General features: G+C 41.3%; 1 protein-coding gene across 3 annotated transcripts in view; it reads left to right on the top strand.

The window, feature by feature from the left end:
• The window catches only part of cdk14 (cyclin dependent kinase 14), a 211,664-nt gene that overhangs the window by 104,798 nt on the left and 82,040 nt on the right, over nucleotides 1–24,826 (top strand). For all 3 annotated transcript variants that reach the window (XM_063879977.1, XM_063879976.1, XM_063879979.1), the window contains 3 exons: nucleotides 278–401; nucleotides 16,435–16,555; nucleotides 23,482–23,575. In XM_063879977.1, coding sequence (XP_063736047.1) covers nucleotides 278–401; nucleotides 16,435–16,555; nucleotides 23,482–23,575 — 339 coding nt within the window. The remainder of the gene's footprint in view (nucleotides 1–277; nucleotides 402–16,434; nucleotides 16,556–23,481; nucleotides 23,576–24,826) is intronic.

Here is a 24,826-nt window from a genome sequence, read left to right as displayed (position 1 = left end):
ATTTGAAGAGAGAGACATTAACAAGTTAATTCACATTGAAGTTCAGTGAAACAAATAAAATGAGTAAAACTCAACCGCCAAGATATAATCATGTTCAGTGTCATGTTACGGTGTTTTTGTAATGTCCACTCTTTGCTATAAGGATTGAATCTCATGTAAATTATTCAGCGTGTAATTTTAAGTCCGAACTATCTTAACCATGTAGTTAAGAGATACATTATTTCATGATTACATACTTTTTCTCCTGTACTAATAGTTATTTCCACTTGTTTTCCAGCTGTTCCTGTTCCAGTTACTGAGAGGCCTGTCCTACATCCACCAGAGGTACATCCTTCACCGTGACCTGAAACCACAGAACCTGCTCATCGGAGACACAGGAGAGCTGAAACTCGCTGACTTCGGTGAGTACTCCGGCTCTCATGCTGTTATTGTGTGTTTTGGTTGGGTGTACAGTCAAAGGGAATATTGCGTCTGTGCTTTTATGTGAGAAACGTGAAAAAATAAAAACAGTCGAGCCCTGTCACCCGTCCCTTGATCACCTCTGTCATTCAAGCTGTGGAATAGTTAGCTACAGGAAATCGACGGATCAGGCACGGTGGAACAGGCAGTCTGCAATCTGATCTACATGTACATTATATGGCATCATTAGACACTTTCAAGGAAAAACGTATTGTATTATCAGAATCCCAGAGTAATGGGAGTCTTGGAGAAAGACCTTCCTGTTTTGGTTCTTTTTGCCCCAGCGTTGGGATAGCTGTAGATGGACTGTTGGTTCATCCATCTGTCCAACACTGTGGCCAAGATCACAAGGTCCGAGCAACTAGTTGGCCCCTTCCCATTTCATCCAATGCAGGACCACTTTTATGCAAGACATCAAAACCAAAGAGCAGATCAAGATAAAAGTTGCATATCTCTTTCAGGCTCCCATGTAATTGTTGTAGTGTATGTGTGTGTTTGTGCCTGGAAGAGGCTCCTCCTGAAGTCGCACCATATGGCTTGAATCAATGCTCAGTAAACATGGCCAGAAATGGACTGTCTGGCACCCTGGGGGGCAGACAAACTGGCAACACAGCCTTCTGTATACCCCATCCATCCATCCATCCATCCATCCATCCATCCATCCATCCAGGATCCATCCATCCATCCATCCATCCATCCATCCATCCATCCATCCATCCATCCATCCATCCATCCATCCATCCATCCATCCATCCATCCATCCATCCATCCATCCATCCATCCATCCAGGATCCATCCTTCCAAAGTCATTTTTTTGCTACCTATATCTCCCTCAAACCTTTCTACCCTCTTCCATCCATCTCTTGCCCCCTCCACCCCTCTGCCCAGACAGGGGGAAGAGGAAGGTTGCAGCCTGATCAATAATGCAAACAGTGTATTAGTGCAGAAACATTACTGCAAGGGAAATGAGAAAGAAGAAATAATGGACGAAATGCAAAATGAGCAGGAATGAAAATCCCCGGCCTATTAGTCTGTCGCTGGAGCGGTGCTCATCAGCAAACAGAAAATCAGCCTCTGCCTGAGGGAGACCAGATGAGGAAGGGAGAGGCTCTGCATGTGTGTGTGTGTGTGTGTGTGTGTGTGTGTGTGTGTGTGTGTGTGTGTGTGTGTGTGCGTGTGCGTGTGCGTGTGTGTGGGTGTGGGTGTGGGTGTGTGTGTGATTGTATGGCTGCCAGGGCTCCCTGTGGTATGGGCCTTGGCAGCAGGAATACTAACGGCTGACAGCTGAGGCCTGTGGCGCTGGTCGGGGTAAAAGAGAGAGATGGAGGCAGAGTGTCAACAAAGCGGGGGCTGAGAGCTACAATGAGAGGCTGCAGAGCACAGTGGGGATGGTGCTGTGTGGTGGTAGGGTGGTAGGGTGGTAGGGTGGTAGGAAGAAGAACCTTGATTTTTCTTCTTCTTTTCATGCTCATCAGTTGCCTTAGTAGTGGACTGATCACTTTGTCCATCCAATATTGCAGTCGGCCACAGACATTGATGTCAAGAGTAATTCCTCATTATATCTTGTATCGCTTCATTGGTTGGAAAGATATGTTTATTGAACCTGGGTGTGGTCAGTTTGGACCTGACCCGGTGATGAGTTATCCAATGTGGAACAGAATGTTGTCCCCACGTGTTGGCAACAAGACCCTTTGCGTTTTCTTCTCAGAAACTCTGGTGACCCCTTGACCTCTAACTAATCAAGTCAAATGATGAAGTGGGATCTCACTGACCGCTGGCTATGATTTATAGTTTTTAGTAATGTTTGTTAATGTACTGCATCAAAGCAAAAACATGCACTATGAATGCATAGGCCACCCCCTGCTACACTTTACTGGACATCCCATTGGCCAATTCATCAAACATTGTAAACAGGCTGTTCTCCCTTTTGATGTTGACATTTCTGCTGTTGACAATAGAACGTTTTATAAAAATGCATATGTAGGCCTACAGTTTAATGTCTAATTGTCACAATAAATATATATACAGCCGCGGAAAAAATGAAGAGACCACTTCAGCATTACCAGATTCTCTTGTTTTATTTTTTATAGGTTTGTCTTTTGAGTCTTTTTCTATAAACTACTGGCATTTTTTTCTCTTTGTTGGAATTCAACAGACACTGGAATGGCTGACATACATGGAGAGATAAAGATTTAAGAACAAATTGGAGCGGTCTCTTAATTTCTGCAGCGGCTGTATGCACAGGTTGTACGAGAAAAATGTATATCTACATTTGAAATCACTAATGGTGATGCCAGCTTTGTTAAGTGTGTTTTGATTTCCCTCCTTTTTTATACCTGTTAGGTAATATAAATCTATAAAATGTCTGAAATAATTTGACTACCAATGCCTTTTAAAAGAGGGCATATTCTGCTCACTTTCATGTTCATAATATCATATACATGTTTTTCTCCTTCCTTGCTTTAACGTTCAGAAAGCTCTTTATTTTTCTCACACTGCCTGTGCTGCAGCACCTCTTTTCCCCCTCCGTCTGAAACCAGAGCCCAGTCTGCTCTGATTGCTTAGCTGGCCGACCCTTAGCCTATCATGTACATTGTGTTGGAGCGCTAGCCAATAGTAGGCAGGGCAGGGTGGGAGTATGTGGGAGAGAAACTCCCTCTGGAGGGAACACGATATTTTAACCTTTGAAGACCATTTTCATGCACACAAACCTATAGAACACACTACAGGAGAGGGAAAACCCCCAAAAGCATGATAGGGAAAACTCTCAGGCTACTGTATAGCAGCTAATGTCTCCAAAAGGTGAAAGAAACAGCACACACAACTTGCACACTAACCAAAAAGGCTTTACAATGGAAAAGCCCCCCCCCTCATGTTATAGATGCAGATAACGGGTAGAGGTGAGTGGCTGGGCAGAAGGGTGGCTTACTTAGCAAGGTGGCAGGGTTTTTATCCAGAGCCCCGTCCCCCTGCTGCTGCTGTGGAGGGGATCCAGATGCTCCCCCTGCTCCTCTGTGGCTGCTCTCACTGCTTAATGAGCTGCACAAACAACACGCTCATAACGGAGGCTCTGAGCCAGTGTTTCATATCAAGGACACAACTAATAGAGGACAACTTAAGCAAGGTGTGAGGCGGGGGGTTTGTAGTATTTGTGTAGTGGAGCTTTGTGGAGCCTAATCACTGCACCCCAATGTGAGCACACACATTAACGGGACCTCTGCTACAAACAGCCCATCCTATCAACCTGCCATACAGTGGACCAGGCATTGGCTTTGATTATCACTTACACTGATACTAAATCAAAACTCAAAATACAAAATGACACAAATAGATCAGATCAAAATATGTGATTTAAGTAATGAGTATCATACCAGTGGTTTTGTCAGATTTACCATTGTACATGAAAAACAGTTGGTGCTGCAGAAGAGGAGAAAGTGTTTTTCTGGTTTTCACTACATGTGACATTGTGGCTCATTGTAATTATAAGTGTGGGTCACTTGGTTTGTATCTTGTGCACATACAAGAATCAGAATCGACTTTATTGCCAGGTACGTTTACACATACACAGAATTTGATTTGGTGTCTGGTAATGCGAACACAAACAGTCTAAGACAATAGGTTGTAAAAGTAGGTTGAATTTCAATATACAAAGAACATTAAAAGCTAAACAATGGAAATATGGCAATATATGACAAATTACAGTGGATTATATTTTAAAGTGGAGGGCTGATGTTTTGGTCCTGATGGAGCGCAGCCTCCTGTCAGAGGGGAGGGGTCGGCAACAATCTTCCCCAGAGGTCATAATTGCATGTTCCCACGCACATTGGTCGTAAACACACTGATTCATGCTCCTTTTCTGGTCAGGAAAGGTGACTGTAATGGTAACTATTTTCTAAGAAAGAATTTGCACTCAAAACGTTTTTATGCTTTAATCTGTTTGGATTCAACACAGGATTAGTTATTATTTCAGACATTTTAAAAGAAAAGATATTACTTTAAAGTTGTATGGTGTATCTATCCTCTCCATTCTCCATTACTGCATCACACACGCCAATAGTGAACAAAAGACCAGAAATTCACTGATTCAATTAAATGTGTCAGGTTCCATATTAGCATTACGGTTAAAAACATGTTTTTATGAGTAAGCAATTTAGCTTTTTCGCTTGAACACCAAGTCTGCAGTCATGATCTTTGACTAAGTTGGTTATAATCCTGAATAAAAAGAAGCAAAATAAGGGGGAAGAGGGTGTGTACGTAATTTAATAGGTGTATACTACTGTTATTGTGTTTATATACTGGAAAACGCAATGCCCCTATTGCTGGAAGCTCTCATTGTCGTCTCACTCAAAATGACTTCAGCTTTAATGATAGAGGCAGATGAAGCAGCAGATGAAGACTGCTCATATTTACACACTTCAGAGCCTCATGAGAGCCTGAATGTGTTCACAGTTGGAGGAACCTTCTGAATGTAATGCAATCAAACACTGAAGGACGGCCATATGCTGTCCAGGTCCTTGGCCAACCTGGAGCACATGCTGCGGTCAGCGACCATAAACCCTGTGTCCGAGGCTCATTTACACACTCAATGACTGAGCTGTGTGTGTTTGGGACTTCATCCATGGGAGGACCTGTTCCAATCTGTTGTGGAGTGATACATTTAGCTGCTGAAGGGTTGGACACTTCTGCTACATAGCACGGTCCTGCGTCCAGCTGCCAGTTGAACTACCTCACAATAAACAGGGATGTTGGTTGGTCCATTGGCTTATTGCTAGGTCCAATTAGACCATATTAAAATATCCCAACTATAGGATGGATATCCATTCAATTTTGACAGAATAAATCCTTATGAAGACTATGATCTCCTGACTTTTCTTCTGGCAACACCTTAATGTTGACATTTTATTGAGTGAAATGTATCCGGAATAGTTAGATTTATTGCCAATAATTTTGTGTAACCTTGATCTTCCCACAGTGGGATAACTTTAATTATCCTCTGACGTTCCCTCTAGCTTCAGTAGGTCAATAATTCAAATCCGTTTATACTATGGTTCATGACCAAATTACTACAAAATCTACTGACATTCCTATCAGCCTCATATGTACTTCGTTTTGTAACCACCTAATAATCATAATCATAATAATCATAAAATAATAATCATAATAATCATAAAATAATAATCATATAATAAATCATAAAATAATAATAATAATCATAAAATAATAATAATAATAATCATAAAATAATAATCATATAATAATAATCATAAAATAATAATAATAATCATAAAATAATAATAATAATAATAATAATAAATCATAATATAATAATCATAATCATAAAATAATTATAATTATCATAAAATAATAATCATAATCATATAATAATAATCATAATCATAAAATAATAATAATTATCATAAAATAATAATCATAATCATAAAATAATAATAATTATCATAAAATAATAATCATAATCATAATATAATAATCATAATCATAAAATAATAATAATAATCATAAAATAATAATCATAATCATAAAATAATAATCATAAAATAATAATAATAATCGTAAAATAATAATAATAATAATAATAATAATAAAAATACAAATCATAGTAATAGATTACATTTTTATAGCTCCTTTCAAGGGACCCAAGGTCGCTTTACATGGTGTAAGGACAGACCAAAACAAACAAACAAACAAAGAAGTAGGGCAAATAATAAAGTAAAAATGAATTTTTTAATAAACACCAGTGGGAGTGGAGGCAGGGGCCTGCGATGGGTTAGGGGTCAAAGGCCATGGTGAACAGGTGAGTTTTTAATGATGACTTGAAGATGTCCAGGAAGGCAGCATGGCGGATCTCTGCAGGAAGTGCGTTCCAGATGGTGGGGGCAGTAATTGTTAGCATGCTCACACTTTAAACTAAGATGGTGAGCGTTGTATCTGCTTAGCATTGTCATTTTGAGCATGTTAGCATGCTAATGTTAACATTAGAGAGTGGACAGCCCCACTGAGCCACTAGCAGGGTTGTAGACTCGTAGCCTTTGTTGGGATTAAGTCACAGTGAATCCACATTATCTTCTACAATTACAACCAATGTTCAATCAGCTACACAGACCGTACATTTAGGAAAGTGTTAAGGGCCATTCCAATTTCTAAATGTTGTGCTTCTCAGGGAGTGTAATACATTAAGACTGCTTTACTAGAACGTGTAAATGCCCTAATGTTTTGGTCACTTGGAAATAAGAACTAGAAGAAAAAGGTCAATTAAAAGCCTTTATTTTGGATATGGTAATGGTAACGTTAATGACATGCATATTTACACATACTGTTGTGCCCATTTGTTTTTGTTGTTGTTTGTGAGCACTAGATGGCGCAATGGGGCAATGGGTATTTAGGTGACCTCAGCGGCACAGGTGCAGCTGATGGACTGGGAAGGGCAACCGTTTTTTTTCGACCTTGTAGCTGTACACGCTGTTTTTCTTTGGAAATATTTGGTAATGCAAAAATGAAACTTCGTCGTTAATGGAGATGACAAGCGTCCAATTAGTTAGCCAAGTTAGCTAATCCCTCAGTGATATGGAGTGGCAATATTCACCACACATACAGTACTGCATATAACAACTCGGGATTTTAAGCCAACCAACAGAAATCTGCTTTACCATTAGACAGTTACAGATCTATGTGTTAACATTCTAGTGTCAGGTGTCTTCAACAGGGATGAGACCTGTGGAAACACACCATCTCATATTAAGCTGTGTTGGAATCACTTGTGATTCAAATGATTGTGTACAAAGAGAATTGGCACAAGTATAATCTTTGCAAAAGTTAGCAACGTGTTTTTAACACTTAACTGGGGCTGTGAACCGCAAGCGACCATAAAGGCTGCTGTTGAAGTCAGAGAGAGTTTATTTTTGTCCCACTTTCATACAGGCTGCATGTTAACATTATGCAGTGTCTGTGATTATCTTTCATTATGGATATGTTCTCTTATAAAAGGAAAAACTGTATTTTTTTACAGCCAAAGATACTGTATTCATAATGATTGTTACAACCAAATGTCCCAAAGATATTCATTTTTCTCTCAGATATACTATACTGAGACATCAATACATTTGAGAATCAAGCAAACAAATGATCCATGAACATATTAGTAGCCTATTAGATTTTTGTCAACCGACTACAGGAATGACTTATTTATTTTAAATATGCTGACTGCTGGTTTGCTTTTAGGGGAGGTGTGAGATACCACACAAGGAAAGGAGCTCACAGTCTGAGGATAAGTGTACATTTGAAGGATAATACAAAGCAACCGTCTCAAATCTTTGTCTTTACTGAGTCCCTACAGCAGACTGCAGCACAATGCCCAGGATAATCCCCCCCTCAGGGTCAGTGAAGTTTTCTCTATATCCAACTTTCCTTCAAACCAGCTCACTGTGTAGAAGCATATTGTTGGCCCCAGGTAATGGATTGCACTAAAGTTTTTACTTTTTGCTATAGCTAGCTAATGTGTGCTGGTGTGTGTTTATTATCAGGGAGGTTAGGGTTGCTGTGCTGTGAAATAGCAGCTGCTGGGATAATGATGTGTGAGGAGAGAAGCAATGTGACAATAGAGCTGCAGGAATGTAGCAGGCAGCCGGAGCTCTCCCCAGAGCACTGTGTGTGTGTGTGTGTGTGTGTGTGTGTGTGTGTGTGTGTGTGTGTGTGTGTGTGTGTGTGTGTGTGTGTGTGTGTGTGTGTGTGTGTGTGTGTGTGTGTGTGTGTGTGTGTGTGTGTGTTGAACAGTGCAGATGCAGTTCTTAAGTTTAATGAATCAAACTTTGTGATGCGTATGTTAGTTTTTCAGTCTGAAGACGCAACTGAAACAAAGTGTGTGTGTGTGTGTGTGTGTGTGTGTGTGTGTGTGTAGGCTTCTATAATGCAGAGCTCATTACAGTTAGCTTTGTGTTGGTAAATGAGCTGGGACGATGGCAGGTGGTTCACACACACATACACACACACACACAAAAATAATGTTTGATTTTAAAGAGTCACATTCACTATTGTCACCTTACATATTCAGTTTGTGCAGTTCATTGACTACATTTACATTGTTGGAGGCCTCTGTGAGAAAGGTTATATATAATAAATAAATGAGTTGATGACAAACGAGAAAGCTGACTATTCACTTTCCCTCAGCTGATTCTATTATCTGTAAATTCAGTTTTTTTCCAAGCAGAGAAACATTTCCCTGCTCTGGTTCCTCACCCGTATTAGATGTGTGTACTTCCTGCTGGAGAACGCAGCAGAAACACAACACTGTGTCTCAATGTACCGCTGTGTTGTGACATACCAATACACCGTTAGGATTGGTTATTGTGTAAAGGCTGCAGCCACCACCAATATGCCCCGCTGATGGGAGTGTGTGCAGGCATTATATGTTCTGCTTAGTCAGCTTTACTCCCTGACCCTGTTCGTATAAAAACTAGAAATGTGAAATCCCCAATTCAGTATGGACCTAAACTGCACACAGGTGTGATAAATATTCGTCTTCCAACAATAATACACAATGGTTTAGGTGTCCAGACCTTTTGAGAAGAAAAAAGAATGGAACTGGGAAAAGGGCTCAGCAGCTGTAATACAACAGTTTACAGCATGTCTCTTAAAGTCACTCAACATGTATTTTAATGGCGTAAAAACTCCAAATATATATATGCATCTGAAAATGAAAGGCTTTGTCCATAAAAGCTTGAATAAGATTAATTTTTTTCTGACAAGCTGCCTGTAAACATAGCTTTTTCTGCAAACTAACATTCAAACTGCTGTATTATTTTAAGCTTATTTCTTGCAGTTTCCTGTCTGCATATACTGTGAAGGGTGCAGTATTGGCACTAAATGAGATTCACACACAAGAAAAGTCACACTTTGAAACAGAGAAATCTGCTGGAATAATGCTTCTGCACGTTACATAAGCCTGACCCTACTGTCCCAAACCTCAACAGAACATCAATCGAGCTGATTGGTTGGTTGAACTAATGTTGCAGGTGTGTTGTTAATATAAAGAAGTAACAAAAACAGCCATTTGAATTTCAGCATGCAGCCCTACAGTCTTAAAGTTCTATACTCTTTTTCAAGGGCGGTGGTGGCAAGGTCCATAGGGACTTGGCCTGGGAACTGGAAGGTCACCAGTTCAAGTCCCAGAAGGCCAAGTGCTACTGAGGTGTCCCTGAGCAAGGCACCCTTCCCTAGACTGCTCCCCGGGCGCCGTCCATATGGCAGGCCACTGCTCCTAACACTACGATGGGTCAAATGCAGAATGTAACATTTCCCCTCTGTAGGATGATTAAGGGTTCCTTCTTTCTCTTCTTTAACAATATACTCCAGGTCTCAGATTTATACAGAACATGTCTCTGATTGGCTGAAACACCAAACAGCTCATTGTAGCATCCCATAAACCCCTCGTTTTCAGCTCTGTTCCTGAAGTGCTGATTCTGTGTCTGTAGCTTTAAATGCTAATGAGCTGCTGCTGGCCACGCCCCTCTGAGAAGAGATTGGTTTAAAAAAACACTATGGTGCTCTAGGAGGATATCCAGGGGATCAGGTGGGCGGGTGTTACCTTGGTTGGTTATTGGCTAATAGTGTCACAACCCAAAAAACATTGTGACATCACAAAGTGACAGGCTTTTATAAAGATGGATCAGGACAAAAAGAGAGGGTTGTTCCTGAAACTTTCAGAGTCTCTTAACACAGAGGGGACACATAACTATGTATAAAAGACATGAAAAAGTAGATTTTGCATCATAGGTGACCTTTAAACCTTATACTGTTGATGTATTTAATCAGCTTCCAAACTGAAATGTGTAATGTTTCTTAAAGTTGTGGATCTACAGCTCCGGAAAAGGAAGAGACCACCCAAATGTTTCTGAAATCTTTATCTCTACATGTATGGCAGCCATTCCAGTGTCTGTTGAATTCCAACACAGAGAAATGTTCAGTAGTAGTAGATTCAATAAAAATATTTTAAAATCCTTTAACTCAAAGAAATATCTATAAATAATAAAACAATACAAATGATGCTGCAGTGGTCTCTTAATTTTTCCCACGGCTGTATTTCTAACAGCAGGCTCCACAGAGTCTCATAGTCACTGACCATATGTTGCAGCCCTGCTAGGTTACAGGTTTCCCTCTTACCAAGAGTACACACACAGCAGGGGGCTAATTACCACAGAATCATACTTTAAATAACTTTCTTTAGACATGAACATTTTCAGTCAGAGGGCACTCACATTAACATCTGGCAGCTTCAGAAACAGTGCAGCTCAGAGCTGTGATAACCCAGTCAGTGCAGAGGGATAAAATATCCTAAACTGTTCCTTTAAGAGCATCCGGTTAATGAGAACATAACACTGACTGAGTGTTCAGACACTGATAATGTAGGAATCACACCGTTAGGGAGCCATGATGCTCAAAATGAGTCAAACTTTGTTCAGTTGTTGTAAATGAAACTGCTTCTGGCAGGAAGTCGTACTTCTCTCAATCTGCGAGGGTTGGAGGAGGAGGAGAAACTGCCTTAACATCCCAAATGAACTTTAAAAGAACAGTGAGCTGTTCTCCCCGGAGGACAGAGACTATTTTCATCCTTCCCTTTGTTCATCTCTCTTCTACCGCTTTCCCTTAAGCCCACCTCAGCCCAATTTATTCTCTGACCCCCGGGGTGAGATAGTGATGTATAAATCACCAGTGACCTTCACCCCAGGAACTACCTGGACAGGATGGCAGGTCAGCTGATGAACTGCAGCAGATGGAAGTGGCTAAAGGTGTGTGTGTGTGTGTGTGTGTGTGTGTGTGTGTGTGTGTGTGTGTGTGTGTGTGTGTGTGTGTGTGTGTGTGTGTGTGTGTGTGTGTGTGTGTGTGTGTGTGTGTGTGTGTGTGTGTGTTTGAAGTAGTGCCTTCCTCTGCAGTCGGGGGAGGGGGGGGCTATCATGATGCTGCAAACTCACCTATAACACTGTGCAAGGTGATCTAGATGTCAGTGCACAGGAACACCACCACCTAAAGCATTAGCACACATCTCTATCGGCCATGAATGCTAATGCCTTACACTATTTACACACACCATGATGGGCGAACGGCAAATAACAAGAAACAATATATGCAAACAAAAAAGCTAATTGAGCACATTGCCATCTTTAAACCTGAGCTTGAGTGTTACCATTGATTGGAAGTGCAGTCTAGATCAGAACAGGGACAGTTAAAAGCCTGTTTGCCTCCAGACCGTCTGTGGGTGGACTTTTACTTTGAATTCATAAAGCTTGATATGGAAGAGGTCCAGCTGATTGGATATACAAGCAAGACGCTGTACTTAATTGGCTTTTTTCCCCCTTAATCTGTGTATTCCTTGGGGCTTTGGTTACAATGAAGAAGTCAATATAAAGAGTTATAATTGCTTTGTTACTTTTAAATATTATAATTGCACCGACCCTGCTGAATATCACTTTAATCTCAGTATTATAAGGAGTTCTGTAAATGTAAGTGCCTGCTGGTGATATTCAGTTTTTCATTTAGTTGGCAACCAGTTACATCAACTGATTTCACTGACGAGAATGAAAATGAATGTAGTCTTCTAACAAATATTGTTATTTTTAAATAAGTTTCTCCACCAAACACACAAATGCACAAATGCAACACACTGTTTACTCCGGCATGATCCCACACACAGCATCCTGCAGTCACACATGCTCACTGGAATATCAAATATGGTTTCATCCACTGATAAAACTAGTCCCAAATAAACTATTCTCACCATTATTGTATCAAAACATAAAAAAAGCACCAGAGAAGAACTGCTTACTGCAGTCACTGTAATCTCCACTAAGTAAGAGTCATCACAGACAAACATCAATATTCTCAAAAGATAATCTAGATACAGTATATGGCTTGGCAATGTATTGATTCATGATATGCATGTATTTCTGAATTTAGCAGCCTGTTTTACAGGTTCCATTATTTCCGTTTCCCCACTACTTTATTGTATCCACATCTCATTGGGTAATAGTTTCTGAAAGCATCAATGGTCAACCCTAGCTTATTGTGGTGACTGTGGCAGTGAGGGAGTACGGTCGACGTTCAACCCGAGGGTTGTGGGTACGATCCCAGCCCAGGTAGTTAAGATGTCGATGTATCCTTTGGCAAGACACTGAACTCTGATTTGCTCCCGATGGCCAACAGTGTGTGAGTGTTAGCTTCCCTAGAGCAAGGTGCACTGCTCTGTATGAATCGACGAATGACTCATAGTCTGTAAAGCGCTTTAAGAGTACAGTCCATTTGCATATACATTAAGGACGGGGAAAATAATCGATACAGCATAGTATTGTGATACTATGCATGGCAATATTTCATTGATACACGGACGCCAAGTATCGATAACTATTCAAATGAAAAATGTTTGTAAACAGTGCGATTGGCAAGAAGTTCAAAGATGGAGTCAGCGGAGACAGAAATCAGAAATGTGCCTTATCGCAATATATCGTATCACAATACTTCGCATATCGTAGAATCGCAATGCTATCGTATCTTTGCTTAAGTATCGCGATAGTATCGTGGGGACCCTGGTGATTCCCACCCCTAATAGACATATTGAGGTATTTGGTCTTAATAGTATTTGGTCTTACTATGATATATAATTTCCTTCAGGTTTCCAAGCCCTACCAGAGTATCTTCAGTGTATATTTAAGGAGGAGGATCTAAAGTCATGATGTACGTTGAGCTATTCTTCAAACAATTCTAGTTCATTTGACCGTGTCTCCATGATACAAACAAGCCAACATCCCATCACAACCTTTTCTTTGTGATGAGTGCAGTAATGGTAGATCACACACAGGGTCCCCGCAGTGGAAATAGCAGCCTCTGGGTCTCTTTATGCATGTGATCCATGTAGTATAGAGCCCGGACATGATGAATGGTGTCTGAAACTCCTTTCTCCTGTGGGCGTTCCAACACCGGGAAATGTTAAATACTCCCTCCCTCTTCATTTGTTCTCTTCCTCCCACACACAGGGGACTGGCAGCAGGGGCAGGAAGTCTTTTTTTTTACCAAGCTAAGTGCTTTAATTAAGCCTTCTAACCTCTTGGGAAGAGACAAAGAGGTAATGCCATCAGCCTCATTAAAGCTGCTGCCTCTGCACTCTGCTCCACCATTAGCTGCCATGGTGCTGAGCTCACCTGGGTTAGTGTCAGCCAAAGATAAGAGCGAGAGCAGGGTTAGAATAACCAGGAGACGCACATGAACTGAATAAAATAATCCATGAAAAGGTTTGAAGGGATTCAGCACCAGTGGTGGGATGTAACTAATTGCATTTGTGAAGTACACAACTCAAGTACTGTGCTTAAGCAAACGGTACTTGTACTTTACTTGAGTATTTTCACATTTCGCTACTTTATTCTTTTACTCCACGACATTTGCATTAATGCATCAATAACTAACTGATCTAAATGAGTACTTTTACTTTTGGTACTTAACTATATTTGTATGCATATACTTTTGTACTTTTTTACCAGTTACAATTTTGAATGCAGGACTTTTATGTGTAGAGTATTTTTACACTGTAGTACTGCTACTTTTACTTGAGTCAATAATCTAAGTACTTCTTCCATCGCTGTTCAGCACGCTGCTGTGGTTCCTTATGATAAAGCTAGCTGTATCAGCATGTATGAAGCAGGGGTGTCAGACCCACTCGATGGGAACAGGAGTTCTGCTCCTTTGGGCTCACCTCACTATTGTTCACGCTGCATTCCTCTCATAACCTCAAAGGTCTTCCATCATGGTTTCCATTTGAAAAGTCATGTTGCGGTTGAATGTACAGAAGACATTCCAAAGACAGGTCTGCTGCTGAAGATTACTTTATGTTGGCCTCGATGGAAACAGAGGGGGAGTCTGCATATTGAACAGTGTGAGGAATACAGCAAGCGCTGACAAATGAAAGGAGGCAATGTTCTAACTATAAAGAGCTATAAAGTCAGGCATACATCAATCATTTAGAAGATCTTGATTCTTCGCTGTAATGAAGGACTGAAAAAGATTACATTTTATCCTAACCCTTCTAATGAGCTCTTCCTCTCTTTTCTCTCTCTTTCTTGTGCTGATTACTGCAGGGTGTGACATCATATGTGTGGTTGCAGGTGCAATGTAATAAAAAATAATAATAGACACCCTAAAAGCACAATACATGACAAACATTGACTAAGGAGAAGGGGGAAAGACAAGAAGATAGGAGATAAAAGAGAACGGTAAAATGGAATTTTGAAATGACAGGTACGATGCATTTACACCAATGGAGTTCGAAATACATTAAAGAGCAGAAGCAACAACGCGCTCACACGCAGCATGCCAGCACTCTAAATGTACATGACCACAACACAGAAACAGAAACACACAGCACACGTTGCTACACAGGGCATTCTGCAGACTGAATCAGAATGTAAGTCATTTGACCTGGAAGCAAAATCTCTCCATTCGTCATAAAGGCCATGCACTGCACGGTGCTGAATTTGCACGTCTGATGTTAATGTCCTGTGTTATTACTCACAGCAGTCCACAGTGCCACCTCATTTTCTCAACTCAATCTGAGTTTTATGCGTTGGGGTCATTTGCAAAACATTACTCATCATCTAGCAGATCTCATGTTTGAGTTATGTCCTCCAAAGTTTATCCAAACACAGAGGTTCCAAACTGCAGGGGGGTGAAGGGCACAGAAAAACTGAAAGGGAGGAAGCAGGAGGAAAGGATGGTGAAGGGGACAGGTGCATGCTGGGTTCTAAAAACAACAAAACAACAGGTAGTAGGTTATTGCAGTTTGACACACTGATTTTTCAGCGTGCAGAAGCAGTAGTTTCAGCCAGGACACAGAGGGGTTATGCTATTAAAACCTTGGCCCCTTAAACATCATACTCCTGGATGAATAACTGGCTTTCTCTTTGCAAAGATATATCTATCTCTGATTCCATCAGACACAAAAGTCTATGACTCTGATGATAAATACTAGAGAAAAGAGGCTGGAATCTTCCTTTACTGTCACAGTAATCCACAGTTAGTACTATCTACATACATGGGTTGCAAACAGAAACTGTATATACAGCTCCAGAAAAAAACAAGAGACCACTGCAGCATTACTAAAGGATTTATTTTAGATTTTATTGTTCTATAAACTACTGACTGTCTGTGTTGGAAGTCAACAGATACTGGAATGGCTGCCATACATGTAGAGATAAAGATTTAAGAAACGGAGCAGTAGATAATTTAGCTCGCCTTTAATTATGAACTGTATGAATTAATTATGAATTTGATTTTTATTTGAGTTTGTTATGATTTTATTCAGAATCACAGAGGAAACAAATCTGGGCAATTGTTTTTAAAGTCAACTTCATTGTCAATCTTTCAGTTAGTGTGTACAAACAGAGGGATCAAAATACTGTTTGCCACAATCCTGAGTATTAAAAAATACAAATATATATATATATATATATATATATATATATATATATATATTAAAATAAGGTGTATATACATACACGCACACTTGTATATCCATTTATACAGCTCGAGACCACTCCAAATGATTCTTGAATCTTTATCTCTACATGTATGGCAGCCATTCCAGTGTCTGTTGAATTCCAACACAGAGACATGTTGTCAGTAGTTTATAGAATACAATAAAAAATAAATAAAAATAATTTAACTCAAAGACATAAATAATAACACCAGAGAAACTGAAAATGCTGAAGTGGTCTCTTAGCCGGAGCTGTATATATAATAACATACACATAAATATTTGTTAGTTTCCTTGCTGTTTCTTCCCCCTGACAGTGGGCTTGTACAGACTACCTTACCCCACGTACAGTAGCAGTGCTGCTCTTCTCCAGCGCTCTGTGGAGAGGCCTGCTGAACGTTGTCCAATGCTTTCTGAGACGGTGTTGTTGTGTTGCCCCCCCCCCCCAGGTTTGGCCAGAGCCAAGTCGGTCCCCAGCCACACTTACTCCAACGAGGTGGTGACCCTTTGGTACCGGCCCCCAGACGTCCTGCTGGGATCCACAGACTACTCCACCTGCCTGGACATGTGGTGAGTACTCCTAACCCCTGACCCTGAAACACGCCCCCACCCCCCTCATTCCCTCTCTGTGTTACTTCTACTTGCTTTATTCAGGTGAGATCTAGATCATATTTTCTTCGCAATAGCAATTTATATTTATATTTAGCTGATCCTAACCTGAGAGGGCGCTGCCTCCTGTAGAATGCTTCAGATTGTTCCTCGGATCAATCGCCCATCAATGGATCACAGATATGGATGATACCTAATGTAATTAACATTCAACTCTTATTAGCTATTGATTAGAACAAAAATAAGTGTATTACCAGACCTGGTTGAATAAACTAATATCAATCTAAGCAGGGCTGAAAGAGTTGAGAAAATATATTGAATTGCATCTTTACTGACAAAATCGCAATCTAGCTCAAGTGGTGTACTATATTTCTCAATATTAATGAATGAAAAGCAATGTGTATCATGCTGATGATCCTGCTGTGCTCTATGGATGGTGGATGGGAACACCTTTATAATGGTTTATTATAGTGTATTTATCAAACCTGGCAGCTGGTTCAGGACATGATGTGGGACTGGTCTGCACTAAACCAGTGAGCTGATACCAGAGCTCCCAGATATGTTTGAGATAATTCAACATAATTACACATTTGATACAATTCAAAAGTGGCCTGATGTGCAGTTTTAGCAAATATACAGGGAGGCATTATAAATCCTACTTGCTAAACAAGAACTACACAAACAGATCAAGATGTCTCTATAAATACGATTATGTTCCACCTTCATTTCATTTGGACCGCTGATGCAATCTCCAGAATGTACGCAGAGATGTATTAAGTTTATCTCCTGGCCTTTTTCTTACTAAGAAACATTTAAAATCAAGTTGTGCAGAACTGTAGCAAATGTAGGAACAGGAAGTGGAAAATGAGTTTGCACAGGAGGTGGAGCTACCTGCCCCCCTGCTGGTCCTTTTCCTCTGAGGCTTACTTCCAACAAAACTCAGCGGAGCCTGGGTGAGCCTCTCTGTCTGGACAGTCCACAGGGACATCCCATAAACCCCAGCTGCATGTTTCAATATCCAATTAAAAAGCAGTTCGGGGCTTTGGGAGTTTGAGAGGCAGAGGGAAAGTGGGACCAGGACTGCAGGTGGGCAATCTACAGGGTGGTGTTCCATCCGACTGAGAGTCACCCTGCGACACACACCCAACCACACACACACACACACACACACACACACACACACACACACACACACACACACACACACACACACACTCACACACACACACACACACACACACACACACACACACACACACACACACACACACACACACGCTCACCCCTGGTCACTTAGGAAGCAGTGTTCCATGAAGCAGCATCTCTTGCAGGACCAAAGGTGGTGCAGATCTGTCTTCCTGCCATGAGAGCATCCGTCAAAGCAGCCTGCAGGTTACACAGGATGTGATGGAGGAGAGCTGCTCTATTTTTACCTTCCTGCGGCTCTCACACACGTCTGTCAGTCAGAGCTGAGATCACTCGAGCGTGCTCATGCACAGATGACAATGGCTGCCATTATCCAATATTTGTCCTGTTGTCAACAAACACCATGGAAAGACCAAAAGCAACTCAAGTGGAGGTCCGTCTGTTTATACCCTCCTCTGTCTGTCGCTCCAAGCTCGTTGGTTCCTAGTGCGGGATGTTCTTTAAAAATAATTATTACATTATGTGTGTGTGTCTAAGTAAACATGTGCAGAGCAGAGATGTTGAGAGAGACTGAGAGATGCCAAATGAGTGAAACTCAGTTATATGAGGAAAAGATCCCCCCACCTATGCTGAATGGCTGACAATTGTAAGAAATATGTATACTGTGGAATAAATGACATACAGTGAAAGAAATAAGTATTTGATCCCCTACGAGTTTTGTTAGTTTGCCCACTTAGAAAGAAATGAACAGTCTGTACTTTTAATGGTAGGTTTATTTAACAGTGAGAGACAGAATATCAGAAAGAAAATCCAGAAATGTAAATTAAAAAAAAGATATAAACTGATTTGCGTTTAATGGTGGGAAATACGTATTTGATCCCCTTGCAAAACATGCCTCAGTACTTGGTGGAGAAAGCCTTGTTGGACAGCACAGAGGTCAGATGCTTCTTGTAGTTGGTTACCAGGTTTGCTCACATCTCAGGAGGGCAGTGCTCGAATTACGTGGGAGCCAGAGGGAGCCGAGCTCCCATAGAGTGATGACTGGCTCCCATGAAAGCAACAAAGTCAAATTTTTGAGGGGGTCTCTCATATCTGAAGGTGTCTGCCATATATTGCATTGTAATTTAATCGTAAACAACACTCATTATCCATCCCTTTGCGGTCTCCAACCATTAAAGACGTTACATTAAAATAGGCTAATACCGGACGTGCTTATACGCTCAAGAGCGCAGCATACTGCACTTCACCACCACACCACTAGGCTACGTGAGCAAACTGGATAAGATCGATTTGACAGCACTCGCAAGTCCGAAGAAGTCACATAAAAATGTGCTTTTGAGGTAAAGACCAACAACACATCTTAAATTTAAATGTAATTGCCAGTTATGCCGCCGAAAAAAAGGCCACCTGCACCAAATTCATATTCGGCCCTGACCAGTTTCGGTTTTACCACTAAAAAAACAAAAATAGTTGCAGATTTAGAATCAGAAAATGGCCTAGCAACAGCTAGTTCTAGCCAGGCGCCTAACTCTACTGAGCCAGAGGACGTTGTGGCTACAACCAGTCATCATGATGTTTTAGCTGGGACACTTACCAATGACGATGAGGACGTTGAGGAGGAATTGGACGGAGAAGAGGCTGCGGAGACGGGGTCGGGGTCCGGGACCGATATGGAACTGAAGCACCTGCGCCACCTGCCTCAGAACTGGGGGCTCACACAGTGGCGATCGTGGAAGGAGAGAAATCCATGGTTGTGTACAAGTGAGAGTGGCCTTGGGTGCGCTCCCTGCCAGGCAGCAAAAACTCTCTTGCTCCATGAAAAAAAGACTGGGGTGCACCTTTCGGATGCATGGGTTAATGGGACCGTCAGTAGCTCATTGCAAAAGCAATTACGTAAGAAGATTTACCTGCACCGGGACAGCCTTGCTCATAAAAGAGCAGTGGAGATAGCAGAATTAAAACAAAAAGATGTTCTGCCCACCAAAGTTGTAGAGCTGAGTTTGGCTGCCATCGACGTTACATCAAGCTCATTTAGGGCGGCGTACACTATAGCCAAAGAGAGATTGCCATACACCAAAATGACGCCGATCATGACAGTTAATGAGCTTAATGGTGCAACAGTGGGCCCTGCACACCGCTCCGATCACTCCTGTGCTGCTATTGTGAAACATATAGCAGATGAAATGAAAAGAAGACTTGTTTCCCATGTCTTGAAACTCGACTCACGTATCAGCATAACGTTGGATGAAAGCACTGTGCATGGACGCTCCTATATGATTATCTACATGAGGTGCGATGTAACAGGTAATGGAGACGTAGAGAACGTGTTTTTGGACATTGTTGAGTTGGAAAAAGGAGATGCAGGATCTCTTTACAATGCGTTAAAAGACAGTCTTCAAAATGTGGGGATAGAGGCAGAATTTCTTAAGAGGAACTTCATCAGCATAGCCACAGACGGAGCCGCTGTCCTTACCGGTAGGCATACAGGACTCATTGAAAGACTTAAACAAGACTTCCCTCGACTGCAGGATGTACATTGCCTGGCACACCGATTAGAACTAGCTGTTAATGATTCTTTGAAGGCTGTGGCTGGGTGCAACCATTTTGACATTTTTATTTCAAAGCTTCATAGTCTGTATCACCAATCCACCAAAAACGCACGGGAGCTTGAAAATGCTGCTAGGGAACTAAACATGCAGATTTTAAAAATAGGCAAAGTCTTCACAATCAGGTGGGTGGCAAGCAGTTTCCGGACAGTTAAAGCTGTGGTGAAAGATTTTCCTGTTTTGGCACAGCACTTTACAATGGCCAGCGAAGATGCCTCGCGCAACGGTGTGGAGAGGGCGAAGTATGGTGGCCTACTCAAGCATCTGACATCTACTGGCTTCCTCTCCGATTTGGCAGTGATGAAAGATGTGCTTCGTGAACTGCAGGGGCTCTCATTGAGACTACAGAGAAGGGCCACGTCTCTGGTGGATGGCAGCAGACAAATCCATCAAACCATCGAGATACTGTCTGCTATGAAAGAAGATGCCGGTAAAACGGAATCCAAGATTCGCGCAGGCATAGCAAGTGGTCGGTTCAAAGGCGTTGTGCTTAGGGAAACGCAGCCTAAGATTAATAAACCCCAGTTTTATCAGTCCATCCTTGATAATCTCAGATCACGTCTTCCTGACAGTGAACTTATTGCCATGCTCAAGCCTCTAGATCAGCACTTTTGGCCTGCAGAGAGGTCAGACCTAATGCTATTTGGAGAGCGCGAAGTGGGGAGATTCGCAAAACTCCTCTGTGAATCTTCTACCGAGGCTATCGAGGAATTCCGAGATTGGAAGCTTCAAGGTTCTCAGGGGAATACTCTTAAGAAACTTATCGTCGCATGCCGCACTATACTCCCGACCTCAGCGGAGTGTGAGAGGGGTTTCTCGGCTTGCAATGACACAGACGATAAAACTAGGAACGGACTGCGTGCAGCGAGCCTCACTGCCCTGCTATTCATTGACTTGAATGGACCTCCTATTGAGAAATTCAACCCCGTGCCGTTTGTCCACTCATGGATTAAGAGTGGCCACCGGACATCAGCATCATGGATTCCTGGGCGCAGGCCCCAGCCAGCTGAGAGCAGGGCAGTTTGGTCTCTTTTGTCTCCGTAAAGCCCAACAAACATGATCAGAGCATCGAACTGAATTGTTACATGATGGGTGAGTTTTGTCTATATATGCGTTCATTGGGTTACATTATTTGACAAGTCCTGAGAATGTCATGTTTGCTGTTGAACTTGTGCTTTCTTCTATGTTGTTTGACAAAGCCATAGGCTACATAATGCATAACAGTTCACAGTCTAGCCTGTCCCTAAACTGAAATTCAAAAGAATATGTTTAATCTATTTCCGTAAAGCCCAACACGGTCAAACATGATCAGAGCATCGAACTGAATTGTTAGGCCTACATGATGCGAGTGTTTTGTCTATATATGCGTTCATTGGGTTACATGATTTGACAAGTGCTGAGAATGTCTGTTGAAGTTGCGCTTTCTTCTATGTTGTTTGACAAAGCCAATATAGGCTACATAATGCATAAGTTCACAGTCTAGCTAAACTGAAATTCAAAAGAATATGTTTAATCTATGTATTTGTATGTATTGCGATATTGGAATGAAATATGGACAATCAATAATATGTTTAAATTAAATGGAACCGATTTCTGTAAAACAAACCCCAAAAAATCTGTCTGTTGTGTTGTGCGTGTGTTACGTGTGTAAGTTGTGTCTACCGTGCGCAAAAGCGCCATTCGCACCTATTCGCGGCTATTTAATTGACATGTTAGGTTATGGGGGGGGGGGGGGCGGGGAGTCCAACTTGTTTTTATAAAATAGAGAGACCCCCTTGAAGACAAAAACATAATTCGAGCACTGCAGGAGGGATTTTGGTCCTCTCCTCTCTGCAGATCACCAAGCTGCTTGCTGGTGGTCTTGTCTTCTATCTATCTAGAGATCATCTTACAATTTGACATTAAGTGTTTTTCCTGCATTTAAAGGCATTGTTCTATTATTTGCTTTTACCCACTTAGCCATTATATATGATTATTTATCAAAGAGATGTTGTTAAAGCACAAATATTCAACACTACCATATCGTTGCAGTATGGATATCAAAGAACTGATCAGAAAGGTCGTTTTATATAGCAGCCCTCCTTGCAGTGTGAACCCCCCCATGTGTGTGTTGTGTGTTTCCTGTGGCGCCACAGATCTCCTCTCAGCTCGGTCTGCTGCCGTCAGGAGGGTTCATTAACTGTCTGTTAACAAACAGGCCTGTATTTACTCCGGCTAATTTACTGTGTGCTAAAACTAAAGGAGCACAGCTGCCCCCCCCCCCCCCCCAGACTGACGAGCTAATTAAGATTTCAGACAGTAATGGAGTAAAATAAAAGTGCTCCATTACTGTGGATGATACACATTACAGAGAAGGGTCAAAACCAGGTGAGGACTCTGTAAAGGAAAGCTTAACCAGGCACATGGGCAGCAGGCTGAAGGAGATGGAGGAAGATGAGGGGAATGGGGAGCAGGTTAGGAGTACTGTTAAAGTAGGGAAGGGATATTGCAGAGGGCTGGACCTTCAGTGACAGGGATAATTATGGTATGGCAGAGTAAGCTTAGCAGGAACCTGAATAAATGTTGGAGCTGGAGCTGGATAATAGCTGCAGCGCTAAATCACAGACTGTGTGTGCCAGCAGGAGGAATGGGAATACAATACGAAAAATGACTCCAATAATATGTACTATATATAAAAAGTGAAGATACTTTCTGATATGTATGAATAATAACTCATCTTCAAATCTCTTATTTCTAACAACAATATTTTGATGTCCAAATGTAATATTTCTAGAATCTGTAAAGATTTGTATATGGGATTATTTTTTATTCATGTGGCTTTTATCAAGTAGATCAACACATTCAACATACACCCTCTTTTGTTAAAAGACAAGGCTTTGTTCCATATATTCATATATGCATAAAAATGTATGAAACATATGGACATACATGTGTACATACATACTGATTACTTTCTCACACATATGAAGGGTAGGACATAAACTTAACTTAGTTTTTGGTTATGGTACAATTAATTATGGCAGCAGATCTCTAAATGATGAGGACACGTTAAACCTCTAGTGGTCTTGATGTAATGAAGTTTTTAACAGTCAGTATTTGACAGAGGGTCTCATCCTGTGTTCTTCTCTCTTCAAGGGGAGTGGGCTGCATTTTCGTTGAGATGATCCAAGGAGTGGCTGCCTTCCCGGGGATGAAGGACATCCAGGACCAGCTGGAGAGGATATTCCTGGTGAGTGAGGGATGCTGCAGAGTGTGTGTGTGTGTGTGTGTGTGTGTGTGTGTGTGTGTGTGTGTGTGTGTGTGTGTGTGTGTGTGTGTGTGTGTGTGTGTGTGTGTGTGTGTGTGTGTGTGTGTGTGTGTGTGTGTGTGTGTGTGTGTGTGTGTGCGTGTGTGTGCATGAGTGTGTGTTCTGACGGCAGCTGTTATGAACACGTTCTACCCTGCAGCATAGACCCTGCAGGGGGGGGGGGTCTCCTTTCATTTCAACAATGTGGCTGAGTATCATAAATGCAATACCTGAGGTTCAGAGCTGCGGATATAACCCATACTTCTGAACGTTGGGGTTTTACGATATAAAAAGTTGCTGCAAAGTTTGAACTTTAACCAATGCTGACTTCCAGTGCTCAACAGTTTCCAATAAAAGACATATTGATATTCTTTGGGAAATATTCTAGAAGTATTGAGGTTCAATACCCCGCCCTAAGCAGAAATAGAAGGGGGAAATACAGTGTTTTAACCTTAAAAACTCCTTCTTAAAGTCATAATATACAAGGTACTGATGCTGGTAAAACATGTTTTATAGAACAACATTTTTTGTATTTGTTATTCAGAAATATGATTAAACTGCTGCACTCAAACAAGAGGGAATGAAACGGTTACCTGAGTATTGCGCTCTTGTACGTCCTTGATATCTGCGCTGTATCAGAATCAGCGGTGTTCCATGTCAACTCTAAATTCACTCATTTGGCCCAATACTTCAAATGTTAAAAAAATTAACTCGACATGAAAGATCTTTTAATTATTCAGTGAGGTGAGAAGGTGCAGGAACATGCTGTGGTTCAGAAGTAGTGCAGCCTCCGTCAGTGGAGCTCTCCTCTGCCCTGCTCTTTTCAGTGCCGTGTGTATTAAGTTAAGTAATTAAGTTAATTCTATCATGATACATAATAGAGACATGTGATAGGGGACTCCCCGAAAAACTTTCTGAAGTTTCTGAATATGGGCACTACTAACTAACACATGTAGAATTGCAGAGAGTGTTATACAGAAACAAGCAAAAAAAGCACTAGGCAAAATTAAACTAACTCTTACTACTTCATGTTCCCAATGCCTTTATTTAATCTGTCGAATTCTACATTCTACATAATATGTCAGATAAAATGAACACAAACAATGACATGGTAAGAAATATGGCCTTAGTTGGCAATTAAATGCATTTTAGTAACTTCTTAAGTAACTTGTCTGCGGACATTGTAAAACATTG

Source organism: Eleginops maclovinus, chromosome 3 (genome assembly GCF_036324505.1).
Source record: "Eleginops maclovinus isolate JMC-PN-2008 ecotype Puerto Natales chromosome 3, JC_Emac_rtc_rv5, whole genome shotgun sequence".
In the NCBI taxonomy this organism is placed as follows: Eukaryota; Metazoa; Chordata; class Actinopteri; order Perciformes; family Eleginopidae; genus Eleginops; species Eleginops maclovinus.
Note: the sequence above shows the minus strand (reverse complement) of the source record. Positions and strands in the feature narration are given on the sequence as shown.